This window comes from Pecten maximus, chromosome 13 (genome assembly GCF_902652985.1).
Source record: "Pecten maximus chromosome 13, xPecMax1.1, whole genome shotgun sequence".
NCBI classification, from domain to species: Eukaryota; Metazoa; Mollusca; class Bivalvia; order Pectinida; family Pectinidae; genus Pecten; species Pecten maximus.
The window spans coordinates 12,579,521-12,596,420 of NC_047027.1; the positions used below are offsets into that span (position 1 = coordinate 12,579,521).

A 16,900-nucleotide genomic window follows, 5' to 3' on the forward strand; every position below is an offset into this window, starting at 1 on the left:
ATTGATTGATTTATGGCTTCTGATTACAAACCGATATGCAGGGTTTTACATCACTTCCTGATTTTAAGGGTCCCTGGGACCCACCATTTGACAAGTTGGGGGTCCTTGGGCAATTTTTAGGGGCCCAAATTTAGAAACACCCCATTTTGCAAATTAGCATTGTTTAGAAAGTCACATTGCACATAGAATACTAAAGTAAACAAAAAACAAAACAAAAACAAAACAAAAAAGGAAAATCAAAAATTATTACAAAAAAATAATCAAAATAACATTTGCTTAAACAGCAGTGAAAGAAAGTTTCTGTAAAAAGTTATTCGAGATTATGAAAAAAAAATTTCATTCCTGAAATATCAGTCCTAATATCTCAAAACAGATACAAAAACTAGTTAAAAGTAAGTTGACCTGTTAATTAATACATCTTTTTATGATTCATAATCATTTTATAATATTATATCAATATAAATATCAGAAATATTATTTGAACTGATAGGTCAGTCACCCATGGCCATTTCTTACTTCCAATTTGCACACGAGGGAAAAACGTAATAAAATGCCTTTGCCTGTTATGTACTGCATTATTTGTTTTTTTTTAGCATTAATGACATGTGTTGCAGCCAATTCCTAAATTTTTAGATAATGGATATACTGGATGATCTACAGATGATTCTTAAAAACGTTGCGTCCCAAGGGATGCAATGCCTCAATACTTAAGCGTCCTATCTTAAATATCATGCATATAGGATGCAGAATATTGTGTCCCGTAAAACCCTGATTATGATTTCAAACAGATTGTCCATCACTACTTGCTTGTTTTATGTTTGGCCCAATTTATATTTAGGATTCATCATGGTTTTCGAAAATATGCTTGTGCTGAAAAGTGAAATTTCTTTGAATAATGATTTACATTATAGAATGCAACCCCATTACTATTAATTAAGTTAGCCACATTACATTGGACATAAAGCCACAAGACTGATGGAAAGGAAGTATGTATGTTATCCAATCCAATTCCAGCTTACATATCGTGTTGTCCTATCCAATGTCAGCTTACATCTTATGTTATCCAATCCAATCCCAGCTTACATCTGATGATCACATACATGTGGAAGATGTAGGATGTTGTCTTATGTGAATTAATTTGTTGGACTGGTGAAACCTGATAATTTCTGAATTATTCTAGTTTTTGTCCCAAGATGTTTGAAGTCTTTTTCCATTCAAGTGTCCATTTCAGAGTTTTACTGATATATGTCATTTTGGAAAATATCCAGTGTGCTGTCATTTCTCAAAGTGAAAAAGAAAAAGAACATTTTGGATTCAGATTTCACTCAATTACATGTGTAGAAAGAGTTACTTCCTTTTGTTGTCTACATGCAATTTCTTTCTTCTGTGACTAGAGACTGATCCTCAGTGAGGTGATTGAGAATGTGTCAGTTCTATACCATTTCTTTTATTACATGACATGTCATTGTCATTGATTGGGGTACTACAGTATGTCATCAGAATCTCTTTCTGCGGATGATAATCCTTCTGGATTTTTATTATTTCATTGCGACTTTGAGTTCTCACAAGCATGCTCCTACTGTGCTGACTTTGACATGGATGTATTGGAGCTGTTCATTAATGGCCTAAACTGCCTGACATTTTTCTCTCTTGATGAAATGCATGCATGTATATTTTTCTGTGATCTTTATCAATACAAGTACATCAGATATGGACGAGAATAACCAAATTGGTTTGAGGTAATTTAATATAATACTGTGTATGAATTACAATAATCAGCAAATTTGAGCAATATACTCCTCAGCCAATATATTTGACCATGTCTGTTTTTTATAACCGACCATGAATACTTGACTTCAGTAGAAAGGTAAATTTCCAGAACTGGGCAGGGTCAGATAATTAATACACGTAAATGCCATTAGTATCACAAAACATTTACCTATAATATTTGACATAGAGATGATCACTGCAGTATAGGCCTACCAACACTCAGCCCGGGTCTTCAGCTGATATTGGAATCTTTGGTTGATAAAGACTTGATATAAAAATGACAGTGTATTAAATATTCTATATTAATTTTTCATTCTATTTAATGTAGAAATATGAATGACTATAATATTCAGTATAATTGTTATTGTGCCAGGATGCCTGAGTTTGGCTGGGCCACAATTAAAGGGCTGCCACGTGGGTTGCGGTGGCCAGTAGAAGTACGATCACGAAAAAGGGGTGGATCAGGAGAGGTGGATGTGTATTGCCTGAGCGATGACACTGTGTAAGTATTATAATATGAAAAAAAGTGTTTTATTGGCAATGAGTCTCTGATCGAATGACAATCGGTTAATAGCTTCAGTGATTTTTTTTGTATTTTCTTCCAAAGTGCCCATGCCTTTTTTTCATTTGGAATTTCTACGCAAAAAGTCAAAATTGGGAATTGCAACATAATGAACCTATTTCAGATTTATAATAATGAAATGCTTTAATAACAGAAATTTTCATTGGCTCTGCCTTCAATTGTTGTGTTTGTGTGTTAAAACCATTATATAAACAAATAGATTAAAAGTAAACTGTTTTAATATTGGTCAGTATACTGATTATCTATCTTGGCATGAAGCTTCTGACTTTGAACAATTCAGTTTTTATATTATCCAACTTTATTACATTTGGAGTCAATGGGGAAGAAAAAGCTCTAGGGGAAAGTACCTAAAGTTGGCACTTTAAAAGGGGTAGAAAAATCACTGAGCTTGTTATAAATTTCACAGCTCATACATCTAAATTTTGTTGCAAGGTACACTGTAATTGCTGATTTAACTATCTAGACTGAATGTTACAAATATTTTGAAGATTTAAGATGTCAACCTTGTTAGACTATATATTTCAAAGGTATCTTATTGACAAGTACGAATTCTGTGATTTGAAGGTACAGAGTCTCGTCCTGTTTGCCATGGAGTGGTTACTGTGGGGAAGAAGGAGAAAGTAATTGTGTATTTTTTCCCCTGAAATTTTGTTCAACCAGGGTTTCAATTTTACTCTCATGCATAATGAAATAAATTTGTAAATTTGCAAAAAGGTGATGCCAAATTTCTTCTTTAGTTGAAATAGACTCTTGGCAAAATACCAGCATTAAGTATTATAAAAAGATCTTGCAGATCCATGACAAAGTCTTATAAAATCTGGTAACATAAAAAATCAAATTGCACCCCAGAAAACGATTGACAAAATGAAAGGAACAAATGTTGATACAAAACCAAAAATTGAGTTAAGAAATCTTGTCACTTAGGTGACATATTATTTCTGAAATTATGACACTATTGTCACTCCATGTCCTCATGCAATATACAGAGCTTCTGCCAATACACATATTAGCATGTACTGTTTAAAGGCCTATTAAGTTAAACATGGCATATCTTTTTGTAATATACAATTGAAACCTGCAACATTTGGAATCGATGAGGAACATTTGTATTCCTACTCATTGCGGATTGTGGCCTTGTAACCCGAAACATTATTTTCCTAGTTCATATATAGCACTATTGCAGCAGAAATGTAAATATATAATTAACCCAGTTGTTAATCGTGATGATACGACAAGCATTAAATGCGTGTAATATACAAGCGCTGTCTTTCTAACAATGCAAACTGACTGGAGTTTACCTACTAGATCAGAAACATCTTTTTCTCCTATAATTGTATTACTGTCCAATCTGTTTGTTGTGGGAATCCTGTGAAAGACATTGAAGATCATTTTTGATGATCGATGTCATATAGCCAAGGCCAATGTCTTGAAATTGGTTGCTATTTAATTCAGAGCTCCAAATAAGATAAGTAAATGTATAATCGCACTTGTAACTTGCATTTTGTCAAGTATAGGAGTTTGGGAACTTGAGATTATTCGTATCATTTGCGATCCAGTGTTTTAACTAGTGACAATATTTTAATGTTAGACCTTGGTTAGACCTTGATTTTTTGCATGGTGTTGGAGTGTTGACGAGATGTTTTTTTTAAATATTACAGGTCTGGATCCAGTTTGCTTTATTTGCATGAAATTGACTTTACAAAATTGCTATGGGTGCATGCATACCAAATTGAGTTGTCTTCTGAGAACTTAATGTCAATTAATATTGGAAACAATTACTGAAGTTTGTCATTAAGTCAAATATGTACAGTATTGACACCAATTGTGTAGGCAGGATTTTTTTTTTAAATATTAGATAGTTACCACTGTAGCCTATCTTGCCTCCAGTCTACTGCACCCTGTTAATTTTGTGAAGCTAATATTGTTAAGTTGTTCAAAAATTGCATGATTTTTTTCAAAAAGTGTTTTCTGAATTATGTAGATTTACTGTACACACATTAGGCCCTTGTTTGAGTAGAGGTGTCGGACTTGAAACCATGCATTGATCAATCTACAATTTATTTTCACAAGTCCATTTCAACTTTATTGCTAAAAACAATGGATCCCACAATGTTAAGTTTAAGTATTTCCAGAAATTCATGGAGTCCCATCAAATTCTTTAAGGACAGGACTCGGGAATTGCGTGTTGATATTCTTTATTCTTTATATCGTTACGTTAGAATCATTTAATGGATAAATGCTACTTTGTATGACCCCAAAATTAGATACTAATAATGTATTTTTCACATACCTTCTATTTACTTCTATTTACATTGAACTTTTAATGTCAAAAGGTTGCTAAACATCTTAGTATATAATTACATACTATTAATAAAAATGATAAACAATAACAATTTTTTTATGGTAGTATAATTAAAGCTTTCCTTTTTTTTTTAATTTAGAGATTCTTGCAAAGAAGAAATTTTTCAAACTCAGAACATCATACCAAGCAGACTTTAAGTGGGCACAAGCAGGTAAACAAATTAACGCAAATTGAGACTAAAATGGCAAAAGGGATATGTTTTTATTTCCGAACCATAGTCAGCAAAAAGAAGGGGAGATCGACACCATAATTTGGGATAAACTGTTGTGTGTAGACGTTTTTATTTATTTCTATTTTTTTTTAGTCTGATTTATCTCCCTTCAGCTGGCATTTGTAACTATGAGTTAGAATTATTTGTTATTATAGTGTAGACAAAGAAAATTTTAAATGTTCCTTTTGCATGGAAAGGGTATGTTAATTATATCTTGAATTGTATTACAATAAAAATTTAACTAAGATAATTAGATCATTTTGTAACAAGAAAAAGAAGCACAAGTTATAATTTTTAATTCACTGTATTTCAGGAGTAACCAGTAATGATGAATTAGACCCACCACAGGCAGCAGGCTCTGCACCAGGATGCTGTGAGGAAAGCCCCACACCAGGACTCGATGAGGAACGTCCCACACCAGGACGCTGTGAGGAAAGTCGCACACCAAGACACTTTGAGGAAAGTCCTGCTCCAGGACGCTGTGAGGAAAGTCCCACACCAGGACACTCTGAGGAAAGTCCTGCACCAGCACGCTCTGAGGAAAGTCCCGCCCAAGGACGCTGTGAAGAAAGTCCCACACCAAGACGCTCTGAGGAAAGTCCCACACCAGGACACTCTGAGGAAAGTCCCACACCAGGACACTCTGAGGAAAGTCCCACATCAAGACGCTCTGAGGAAAGCCCCGTCCCAGGACTCGATGAGGAACGTCCCACATCAGGACGCTGTGAGGAACGTCCCACATCAGGACGCTGTGAGGAACGTCCCACATCAGGACGCTGTGAGGAACGTCCCACATCAGGACGCTGTGAGGAAAGCCCCACACCAGGACGCTCTGAGGAAAGTCCTGCACCAGCACGCTCTGAGGAAAGTCCCGCCCAAGGACGCTGTGAAGAAAGTCCCACACCAAGACGCTCTGAGGAAAGTCCCACACCAGGACACTCTGAGGAAAGTCCCACACCAGGAGGCTGTGAGGAAAGTCCCACACCAAGACGCTCTGAGGAAAGCCCCGTCCCAGGACTCGATGAGGAACGTCCCACATCAGGACGCTGTGAGGAACGTCCCACATCAGGACGCTGTGAGGAACGTCCCACACCAGGACGCTCTGAGGAAAGTCCCACACCAGGACACTCTGAGGAAAGTCCCACACCAAGACGCTGTGAGGAAAGTCCCGCCCAAGGACGCTGTGAGGAAAGTCCCACACCAGGACGCTGTGAGGAAAGTCCCACACCAGGACACTGTGAGGAAAGCCCTGCTTCAGGACTCAATGATGAACGTCCCACACCAGGACGCTCTGAGGAAAGCCCCGCCCCAGGATGCTGTGAGGAAAGCCCCACACCAGGACGCTGTGAGGAAAGCCCCGCCCCAGGACTCAATGTTGAACGTCCCACACCAGGACGCTGTGAGGAAAGTCCCACACCAGCACACTGTGAAGAAAGCCCCGCCCCAGGACGCTGTGAGGAAAGTCCCACACCAGCACACTTTGAAGAAAATCCTGCTCCAGGACGCTGTGAGGAAAGTCCCACACCAGGATGCTGTGAGGAAAGTCCCACACCAAGACGCTCTGAGGAAAGCCCCGTCCCAGGACTCTATGAGGAACGTCCCACATCAGGACGCTGTGAGGAAAGTCCCACACCAGGACGCTGTGAGGAAAGTCCCACACCAGGATGCTGTGAGGAAAGTCCTGCTCCAGGACGCTGTGAGGAAAGTCCTGCTCCAGGACGCTGTGAGGAAAGTCCCACACCAGGACGCTGTGAGGAAAGCCCCACACCAGGACGCTCTGAGGAAAGTCCCACACCAGGACACTTTGAGGAAAGTCCTGCTCCAGGACGCTGTGAGGAAAGTCCCACACCAAGACGCTCTGAGGAAAGTCCCACACCAGGACGCTCTGAGGAAAGTCCTGCACCAGAACGCTCTGAGGAAAGTCCCACACCAGGACGCTCTGAGGATATTTTCAACTATTCTTTTTGGGAAACAGGACAAGAATTTGATGAAATGGAAGTTGACTCAGATTTTGTTCCATATGACTCCAGTTCTGATGAAAGTGATGTCTTTGAATATATTCCAAATCTGAGCAAATTTGAAAAGGTATCTAAGTCAAATGTACAAAATATGGAATGTGATTCTGATGATGGAGAGAAAGCGGAACATGAAAATGAAGATGATGAGCTTGAATGTGAAGAAGCATTGTGTGAAGACCAAATATCAAGAGATGTCACCCACAGGAATATTTATATCAGAAAAGTTCTAAAGAGTGAGAAAGGATCACGAGCCCAAGCATCGAAGAAAAAGAATCTCCGGGTATATAACAGTTATCATGCATGTTTCATATGTGGAAAGTTAGTGCAGCATATTCCAACTCATTTAAAAACCCACAGAAACAATCCCAAGGTGAAAGACATTTTACTACAGAAAGTACCAGATTTTTCCAAAGTGAGGAGGTTTGGTGATGACTTGCACAACAGGAAAGTTGTTGAAGAATTAAAAGGAGAATTTCTTTTAGCCAGGCGTCCTTCAGACAACAAACTTGACATTTCTTTGTACGGACCATGTCCAAATTGTAGTGAATGGATCTTGTTGAAATGTATTAAGTACCATCACCAGAGATGTACCAAAAAGGAAGGAAAAAATGTAAAACTCAGTAGAAGAAGCCTTTCTACCCAATCTATGATATTAGCAGGGCATATCCAGTCAAAATGTTCCAAAGCTATGTTGACAGAAGTTTTTCCTAGCATGATAGATGATAAAATAGCCAAGGTGGCGAAAGAGGATGAACTAATTGTTGCTCTGGGGGAAAGCTGGCTGAGGAGAAATATAGATAACATTGAAAAGAGACGTTACTATGCTAGCCAAAGGATGAGACTTTGTGCGCGGTTTCTTACACAACTACGTGAACTGCACAAAACAATGGTGAAATCTGGAAACCAGGAAAACAGTGAACCGGATGAAGCTATACTTGAATCGGATGGCGATGGATGCAACCAGGATATGTCGTACTACTTGAAGCCATGTTTCTTTGACATGATTGCTCAAGCAGCACTGACATGCTGCATTCCATTTATGGATGATGAGGAGGAATTAGAATCTCCCAGCAATGCAATAAAGCTGAAGTATGACATCAAAAGATTAGTTGATGCTAAATGGGCTTTGTGTTTGAAAGGAAAATTTGATGAACCCAAATCTGCATCAAAAGATTGCAAAGCTGTCCTCAAACTAATGGACATTGAATGGAAAGAAAAAGTAACACGCCATGCAAGAGCAGTACTGGCTAGACGTTCATTTGATCGTACCAAGGAACTGCCAGACCCAGAAGATATTCAACGACTTACAAAACACCTCATGGAAGAATTGAAAACAACAGAGTTGACAAGTGGGAACTATTATCGTGTTGTGCTGTTGCTTCAAACACGACTTCTTCTTTTCAACAAACGTCGAGCTGGGGAACTGGAGGTTATCAAGTAAGTACACATCAAGTGATTGTTTAACCTTTTCTTGGTCATATATATCTACCTGGTGTTTTGTCAAATATTTCTGATATTTATAGAAATGTAAGCTAATGCAGATATTGCAAGACAATTCTTCGAATATTTTTTATATGAACAATATTTGCTTGTGTGTTTTTTGTTTGTTTTTTTTCACTACTGCTTGTTTGATGTTATAAAAACAACATCGATTTGGTATTTACAGGCTACAAAGCTATGCTTCAAGAACAAAGGACCTATCCGACATAGATGCAAGTATGGTTGGGGAGTTGTCAGAAGTAGAAAAACTGTTGCTGAAGACCCAAGAACTGATGACCGTACGAGGAAAGGTATCAATGTCTGTTAAGTCTGCACTGTTCTAATTAAAACTCCACTTGACTCCCAGAACCCATGGTTGGTTCCCCTAAAAAAACTTGGAAATTTCTAGTGGGAAAGATGTTCTTGGAAAAAATCTTTACAAACATTCTTTCAATTATTTTGCAAACTTTTATTTGATGGTGTGAAATATTAATTATGGAGTGCTGCTATGTATGGTATATTTTAGAGATGTAGACCGGTACCAGTCATCATACCAGCAGATGCAAGGAAACCTCTGGAGTTCATCTCCGACAAAGGGGTACGAAATGAAGCAGGTGTCGACCCAAACAACCAATACTTATTCCCAAACTCGTGTAAGTTGATAAATTATTTACTGGTATGATTATTTGAAAACGCTCTCAATCTTTCCAATGTGATTTGTTGATGCAGTATTAATTTCAAAAAGGGATTACGTGTTCACGTGAATGTTTTAACAATTCCCATAAAGAGTTCAAATTCAAGGAACATACTAAAGGGTTTCAGGTTTTTAACATGTTTTATATTTATTTTTCCAGTGAAGTCTTATGCAAGGGTATACAGCTCTCTAAAAAAGATCTGTGAGGAATGTGAGCTGGCTTCTCCATCACGAATAACAAGCGTGTCCATGCGCAAATACACCGCAACTCTCACACAAGTAGGTATTTTACTTATGTATTGTTTATAAAGCTATCACTATCTGTATTGCCAGGTAAAAATGTTGCAAATGGATTAGCAAAGTATGGAATATATTTAACATTGATAAAATCAAGTGAAAGTTGTTTGAAAAAAAAAAAAAATCCAGCTTTTGACTTGTTTGAACTAAAGGGTTTCTATAGAAGAGAAATATTGCTCTTCCCAAAGATATAATCCATTCATAAAAGACTTGTTGAATTACCAAGACATCATCATAAATGGTTTGACATTTCAGGTGATGAATCTGAAGGATAATGAAATGGAGTGGCTTTGCAGTCATCTTGGCCACACAAGCAAGGTACACAAGCAGCATTACAAACAGATGTCCGGGATGTTGGAAAGAACATATGTGAGCAAACTTTTGCTGGTTCAAGACCTCAATTTGACGAAAAATTTCAAAGGACAGAACCTAGAAAACATTGACCTGAAAGGTATATAAATTTCTCATGTGTACATGTCACCATTTTTTCCTTCACTCTTTTTTGAAAAATGTGTTTGCAAAACACTTCTTGAATACACCAGCTGCAACAAAGATACGCCTATTCCTAACCTCACTGGTCAGTCACAAATTTTGTTGTGAGTAATCTAAATGAGACGAACGTTTCAGTGTTCACTTTTAAAATCTATTCAAGTAACTGCTATTTGGAGGGGGAAAAACATGGAAACCAGTATGCATACATATTAAACAAGCATAACAGAATTCTTTTGAAGTTGTCATACTTTTTTCCATGATGATTTGAAGTTCCAATGGCATTTTTATTGACATCATACCTGAGACCTTACTGAGGACAATCTGTGATCTTTCATAAATGTTCACATTTTGTGCATTGTTTTCTTTTCAGACATTCTCTTGGAAGGTGTTCAGGACAAAATTCACGACGATGGGCAAGATCCAACAGACAAGTAGGTATTTAATAAATAAGTAAATAACAAGATATGATACCTGAGAATTAATTGCAATATTGTGAAGGTAAATATTGATTCGAAATATTTTCTAAATTAAAGTGATGATTAAGCCTGTCAAACTTTAAAAATCCACGGTTCTGTTTCAGTTCTGCAGAATTCAGTGTGCTAGAAGAAGTTGAGGATGAAAGTGTTATGTTTGACGAGAAGGAATCAGAGTCTGACTCTGAGGTAGAAGACAGGCCACCATTGTCAAAAAAACCCAGACTTTCCAGGCAGAAATGGAGCGCAAAAGAGGAGGAAGAGATCCAAACTTACTTTAAGACTTACCTATCGTCTGGAACTACTCCAAGAGCCCAAGCATGTCAAAAAGCAAAATCAAAAAGTTTGAAAAACGGTGGAGAACTGCATAAAAGAGCAAATCATCTTATTATCAAGAAAATCAGTGCCATCAACCATAAAGCAAAGAAAAACTAAAGTCTTGTTTACTCAAAAGAGGCATCATTCCTGATTTGACTTCAATCACATATTGCAAATTGTAGAAATGAATATTGTATTAAAATTGTTGTGTTTGCTCCTAAAGGACACCCATTGAATGATTTATTGTATCTTGTTAAAATTGAAAGTCTGGTTATTTCATGTCCTAGGTAAGGACATGATAAGTGCTGCTATCACTTTGCATTTTGAATGTGGAAAAATACAAGACTAAAAACATGTTTTATTTCGCTTTAGCAGGACCAACATATTTTACTTTCAACATGGAGCTTTTTAGGTCACCCGAGACGAAGTGTCATGGGGACCTTTTGCGATCTTTATTATGTATGAACTATGATATATAGGTGCTGACCTTTAAAAGCAGTGTTTATGTTGGTATGAAAGTGTCGGATGGAAGCACCTAGCACCATCGTGTATCACCATATATAACGGATGTATGTACTAGTCAGGCGACAGGGAACTGGCAAATTTTGTAAACAGGAAAGAAAATTTGCATTTTTAATGAAACTGATTTAGCTTTACACATAATTCAAGTAATGAAACGCTTTCTTACAAAACAGAGGTTGTTCTCAGCACCTCTTTTAAAGTATAAGGATAACCAGTAATGATAAAGAAAGAAAAACTTGTCACTTAGTTCTTCCGAAATTTTACCGTAGTCAAATTAATTTGTCATTTGAAGCAGTTTATGTCACATTACTGCACGATCTGACTGTACAACAACTATTTTTACAGTATTTAACATTTATACTTAATCTGCATGTGCACACGCAATAATAATCGTGATTTTAGAAATTGTTTTCAACGGCGGTGTACGGTGTCTTCTATAATGGTACAGCGGTGTACGGTGGAGTAAGACACTGTACACCGCTGTTGAAAACAATTTCTAAAATCTCGATTATTATTGCGTCTGCACATGCAGATTAAGTAAAACCGTTAAATACTTTAAAAATAGTTGTCGTACAGTCAGTCAGATCGTGCAGTAAAGCGACATAAACTGCTTCAAATAACAATTTAATTTGACTGGTAAAATTTCCGAAGTACTACCGGTAAGTGACAAGTTTCGTTACATAAAGACTTATTTCATACACGCACAGACTCATACTTTAACAGTAGTAGAGTTCTAAAAGAAACAATATCAAGTTTTTCCTTTTTTCGATTTGTTACGTTATAAGTGCTTTCAAATCAACCCATCGTTTTTCAAATTTTTGGACAGTCATATTTTTCCTATGAATGTACTGTGCAATTTTGTAATGTTTTTCTAGTTCCATTTTGAATATAAATAGAGCAGGCAGATGATTTTTATACTTTTGCTTGTATATGTGTAATTTTGATAAAACAATAATTAAGTTTACGTTGTTTATTTCGTTGTCCGTTTTCCCAAGGATAACATCTGAATTATTCAAACTGATGAGTTTTCTCGGTTTTGTTTTCTACCCATGTGGTGAATTCTTGCCAAAATTTTGTAACAAGAGTACATTCCCAAAACAAGTGGATTATTGATTCTATATTTGCTTTACAAAATGAGCATACAGGCGAGTTAATTACATTTATCATACACAGGTATTTGTTTGTGCTAATGATTCTGTGAGTAATTCTGTATTGGAACCATTTAAGTGTTGAGTCCGAGGTTAACTTAAATATTATAAAGTTAATCTTTTCCCACCAATATTGATTTTGATGTATATCAAGTTCAAGTGACCATTTGACTTTGTATTTATCATTTGTAGTTAAATCTTCAATAAAAAGATTATATATCGAGAGTCCTCGTTGTTTATTTGTTAAGATGTGATAAATGTACTTTTGACAATGTGGAAGTATAATAGTGGAATTATAATTTCTCAGAAAAGGCCATTTAGACAGAATGGTATTCCTGATGCCATAAAACTGAGTTAGTATTGGTGAAAAGGAAAATTTCTCGCAAAATTCTTCATAGTTTTTAATTAATTTACCTTGGTCATTACATAAGTCATACACATAACATATCCCTTTTCGTGACCATTGTTTAAAATGTAAGGTCTTGTCATCAATCTTTATTTCTGGATTGTGCCACAAGGGACGATACAAAACACTTTCTTCATTGCATGGAAGGTACAAAAAACAATGTATATTTTCGAGGACTTCTTTTCAGAACAGATTTTTAATAGATTAAGAATTTTTTCTCCAATAGTCCGCCCCATATGAAATAATAGTAAATTTTGATTCGCCAATCACTTCTTCAAAAAGGTAGGTCCATGAATTATCATTTGTTAACAGGCGTTTTATCCAGGATAGTTTCATGGATTTAATGAAAGCATCAATTTGAACCATTTTAAGACTGCCATCTTTGTAATTTTGAACTATCTGGTTTCTTGAGATTCTGTCGTTTTTCCTGCCCCATATAAAATTGTATATAAGTCTTTCTAGGATTTTTACAAAGTCCTTATCAGGTCTTGGAATACTTATAAACAAATGTGGTAATTTAGAAAGAATGATGCTTTTAACAACTAATTCTACCTATTGGACTAAGACACCTCTTTGACCATATGTAAATGAGAGATTTAATTTCTTTAAGTTTGTCACAGTAATTCAAGTCAGCAAGTTCTGACAGATTCGGACTGAATTTCACTCCTAGGAAAGTGAATGGTTCATTTGACCAAATAAGGTTATTATTAGCACATATCCTATCCGTACTTAATTTTTTAGTTCCAAACCATATACACTTTGTTTTTTCAATGTTGGGTTTTAACCCAGAGTATTTGGCGTATAGAGTAAGAAGATCTAAAGTTTTCTTGAGTGCTTTGTCTGAGCCATCTAATGTGAGACCAGTATCATCTGCATACTGTGATAACTTGAATTCTTTATTACCGACTTTGATGCCTTTTATGTCTTTATCATTTCTTATTAATATACCAAGTATCTCCACACACATAATAAAAAGATAGGGTGACAGCGGATCGCCTTGTCTACATCCTCTACCAATATTAAAAAATTGAGAGAAAAAACCATGTTGTGTAACGCATTAAGATGCATTTTGGAATAAATCATGGATAACATTTTTGAAATAATTACCAAAGTTAAAATATGTTAAAACCTTGGTTATGAAGTTCCATGAAATAGAATCGAAGGCCTTTTAAAAATCTATTAATAATAATAAACCAGGTATCTCCTTCTCATCTGCATATTAAATTAAGTCATAAATTTGTCTAACATTTTCACCAATAAATCTACCTTTTAAAAAACCCCTTTGATTTTCATGTATTATACTATTTAAAACATCTTTTAATCGATAAGCAACTGCATTAGAGAGTATTTTATAGGAAACATTAGGGAGAGAAATTGGTCTCCAATTTTTTTTTTAGGAGTTCTCTAGGTTTATTACCCTTAGGTAGTGGAGTTACAACACCTTGTTTTTGTGTAAGTGATAACTCGCCCTTTTGAATACCCAAAGTTAAGGATTTTGTAATAAAAAACTTGAGATCAATCCAAAAGAACTTATAGAATTCTGTTGTATACCCATCTGGGCCGGGACTTTTGCCATTTTTAAGACATTTTACTGAATGAGCTAGTTCTTTCGTGGTAATTGGTCGATCTAACTCTGATTTAATTTCATTGTACTTCATAATCCCCGAGAAGAATATCCAAATCAACTTCTTCTAATTCATTATCTTTACTTGCATATAGATTTACGTGAAAGTTTTTTGATTTCATTCAGCAAATCATTTATAATTTTACCATCCCCCTGGATTATTTTTGTGATATTTTTATTAACATAATTACGTTTTTCTAAGTTATAGAAGTTATATTTTGTGGGTTTTTCACCACTTTTGATCCACTGAGCCTTCGCTCTTATTAGCAGCCCATTCATTTGATTTTCCCGGAGGTCCTCTAACTCGGACTTAAGATCAGTTAAAATCTCGACTAGAATATGATTAGGGTCAATGTTGTCTAGAGTTAATTCTTCAGTGACTCTGATAAGGTTTTCCAATTTTATCTGTCTTTCCCTATTTTTCCTCTTCTTTTTAGAGCAATAAGATATAGTCATGGATCGTATATTCAGTAAAACCATTTCAAAAAATAATTGGTCATTGAGTGATGACTGAAACATGGATGGGTCTATCTCTGGTATATTTGAAATATTATAAACCGGCAGAGCATATTCTTGTTTTGTTTTCAGAATGGTTTCCTTTACTTTATTTATATAAAGAGTATCTTTCAGGAGGGAGTTATTAAACTTCCAGAATCCCCTAAAGTCAGATATTATTATTTGCAAGGTGATTGCTGAGTGATCAGTTTTGTAACCTGGAATTATATCTGTTTTACCTATGTTTGTTAATAGCTCTGATGAAATAAGGTAAAAGTCTAGTCTGGATTTTTTTATAGGGTTCTTTTTAAACCAGGTGTGCTACTACAAGTGTCGTTTGCCATTCATTTAGCTCACCTTGATGAGCTTTTGTCATGCTGCAGTGTCCGGCGTCAAATTTTTATATTGGTTTTATTTTATTTACTTGTCATGAAAGACGGTGGATTTTTACAAAGCTTAGCCAGAAGCATCATGGGTAATGGAATCAAGGTTTGGGAACAAATAGGGAAATAAATATATAAAACTTATAAATACTTTTCCTTTAGTTGAGGCTTTTTCAGCAAAACCAAACCAGGTGAGCGATACAAGTAGGTTATATGTGTCTCTACTTTAAGTTAAAAAAAGGAAACAAAATTGAAACTTAAGAAACCAAATTTGATCAATGTAATTTGGATGGATTGGAAGGGAAGAATCAAGAGTACAATGTTTCATGGAAGATATGTACATATCCACCAATTTTCATCTTTGCCTTCTTTATTACCAATCATCTGTATGGACATATAGGCAAGTGTATGGATATCGCATGCTAGTGTTTCGATATATTACACACAGCATCTCAATGTCTATAGATTTATGTCTCGAAGTCAATACAATTCCTGTGTCTAGATGTCTTTATAAATGCACGACTTGATGTCAATAGAATTATACAGTGTGTCTTTATGGCCTTATACAGTGTGTCTTGTGTCCATACACATTGTGTCTTATGTCCATACACTGTTCGACTACTTGTCCATTGATTTGTGTGTTTTTATGTACTTCATTATTCTATGGAATATATCCATTTACTGTGTGTCTAAATGTCCCTATACAGTGTGTCTTTATGTCCCTATACAGTGTGTCTTTATGTCCATACACATTGTGTGTCTTATGTCCATACACTGTTCGACTACTTGTCCATTGATTTGTGTGTTTATATGTACTTCATTATTCTATTGAATATATCCATTTACTGTGTGTCTAAATGTCCATATACAGTGTGTCTTTATGTCCCTATACAGTGTGTCTAACGTCCATACACATTGTGTGTCTTATGTCCATACACTGTTCGACTACTTGTCCATTGATTTGTGTGTTTATATGTACTTCATTATTCTATGGAATATATCCATTTACTGTGTGTCTAAATGTCCATATACAGTGTGTCTTTATGTCCCTATACAGTGTGTCTAACGTCCATACACATTGTGTGTCTTATGTCCATACACTGTTCGACTACTTGTCCATTGATTTGTGTGTTTATATGTACTTTATTATTCTATGGAATATATCCATTTACTGTGTGTCTAAATGTCCATATACAGTGTGTCTTTATGTCCCTATACAGTGTGTCTAACGTCCATACACATTGTGTGTCTTATGTCCATACACTGTTCGACTACTTGTCCATTGATTTGTGTGTTTATATGTACTTCATTATTCTATGGAATATATCCATTTACTGTGTGTCTAAATGTCCATATACAGTGTGTCTTATGTCCATACACTGTTCGACTACTTGTCCATTGATTTGTGTGTTTATATGTACTTCATTATTCTATGGAATATATCCGTTTACTGTGTGTCTAAATGTCCATATACAGTGTGTCTTTATGTCCCTATACAGTGTGTCTTTATGTCCATACACATGGTGTGTCTTATGTCCATACACTGTTCGACTACTTGTCCATTGATTTGTGTGTTTATATGTACTTCATTATTCTATGGAATATATCCATTTACTGTGTGTCTA

General features: G+C 35.8%; 1 protein-coding gene and 1 long non-coding RNA gene across 2 annotated transcripts; both read left to right on the plus strand.

The window, feature by feature from the left end:
• Window positions 1–422: 422 nt before the first annotated feature.
• Window positions 423–5,554, plus strand: LOC117341082. The gene is made up of 3 exons (XR_004535548.1): window positions 423–2,272; window positions 4,795–4,866; window positions 5,240–5,554. It is a non-coding gene; the product is annotated as an uncharacterized LOC117341082 (long non-coding RNA).
• Window positions 5,555–5,623: 69 nt separating this feature from the next.
• Window positions 5,624–12,725, plus strand: LOC117340444. The gene is made up of 8 exons (XM_033902204.1): window positions 5,624–5,650; window positions 5,683–8,381; window positions 8,611–8,734; window positions 8,950–9,076; window positions 9,278–9,396; window positions 9,670–9,865; window positions 10,277–10,337; window positions 10,487–12,725. The coding sequence occupies exons 1-8, from the start codon at window positions 5,624–5,626 to the stop codon at window positions 10,812–10,814; spliced, it is 3,681 nt and encodes a 1,226-aa protein (XP_033758095.1). The 3' UTR covers window positions 10,815–12,725.
• Window positions 12,726–16,900: the final 4,175 nt, after the last annotated feature.